At 36.0% G+C, this 1,058-nt stretch overlaps 1 protein-coding gene across 1 annotated transcript; it reads left to right on the top strand.

Annotated features, from left to right (window-relative positions):
- Positions 1–161: 161 nt before the first annotated feature.
- Positions 162–710, top strand: HELRODRAFT_178107 (hypothetical protein; the record flags this gene model as incomplete). The annotated part of the gene is made up of 1 exon (XM_009026251.1): positions 162–710. The coding sequence occupies one exon, from the start codon at positions 162–164 to the stop codon at positions 708–710; it is 549 nt and encodes a 182-aa protein (XP_009024499.1).
- Positions 711–1,058: the final 348 nt, after the last annotated feature.

Below are 1,058 nucleotides of genomic sequence, written 5' to 3' on the forward strand. Positions count from 1 at the left end.
ACAATAAGAATAACAACAACAACAACAATAATATTAACAATAATAATAACAACAACAACAACAACAGTAATAACGATGATAACATTAATAACGGCAATGTCAATTCCAAAAGCAGCAATAAAGACATCAGCAGAGCTCAGTTGAACTACTTGAGAGAGAAAATGTTTGAAATTTTGGGCTGCTTGCTAACAATAAGATGCGACGCTAGGGAGTACTGCAGTGCGTTCGATCATACAGACCTGCAGATAGCTGCCAGTCTGAAGTTCACGCACTCTTCAAGTTCTAATAATAAACTGCCACATCAACCACAACCACACCAACCACAACTACATCAACCACAACTACATCAACCACAACTACATCAACCACAACTACATCAACCACAACTACATCAATCACAACTACATCAATCACAACTACATCAACCACAACTACATCAATCACAACTAGAAGACCCACAACCGCAGCAGCAACACCAATGCCACGAACAGCCACAACATCAACAACAAACACCACAAACACATCAACTACAGCCACAACAACTGCAGCCACAACAACTGCAGTCACAACAGCAACAAACACGTCAACCACATCAGCCACAACAACCACAACATCAACAACAGCACTATGACGAACAACACAAACATTTTCAACAGAACTTCCAACACTTACTGCTAAGAGAGCGCAACCCATTCAGACTGAAGGTATGAAAACAAAAACTTTTTATTGTATCATTAAAGATATCATTTTGTATCGTTTAATCAATTTTTTGTATCAAACATTGTATCATTTGTATCAACTTCAATACATCAATACCATAGTACCCCAAATCTAGAAAGTTGTACCCCAGCGTTTATTTATATACACATGTGTGCATGTGATAAACATCAGAAATAGATTTACTTTCATTTTTTGTATCTTCCTTATTTTCCAATTTGTATTATTTATATGCTCCCTTTTTTGGTTTCATTAATTTTTTTCATCCATCCATGCATTCATTCATTTATGCATTCATTTATGCATTCATTTATGCATTCATTTATGCATTCATTCGTTCG

The sequence above is a fragment of the Helobdella robusta genome (assembly GCF_000326865.2).
Source record: "Helobdella robusta unplaced genomic scaffold HELROscaffold_46, whole genome shotgun sequence".
NCBI lineage: Eukaryota > Metazoa > Annelida > Clitellata > Rhynchobdellida > Glossiphoniidae > Helobdella > Helobdella robusta.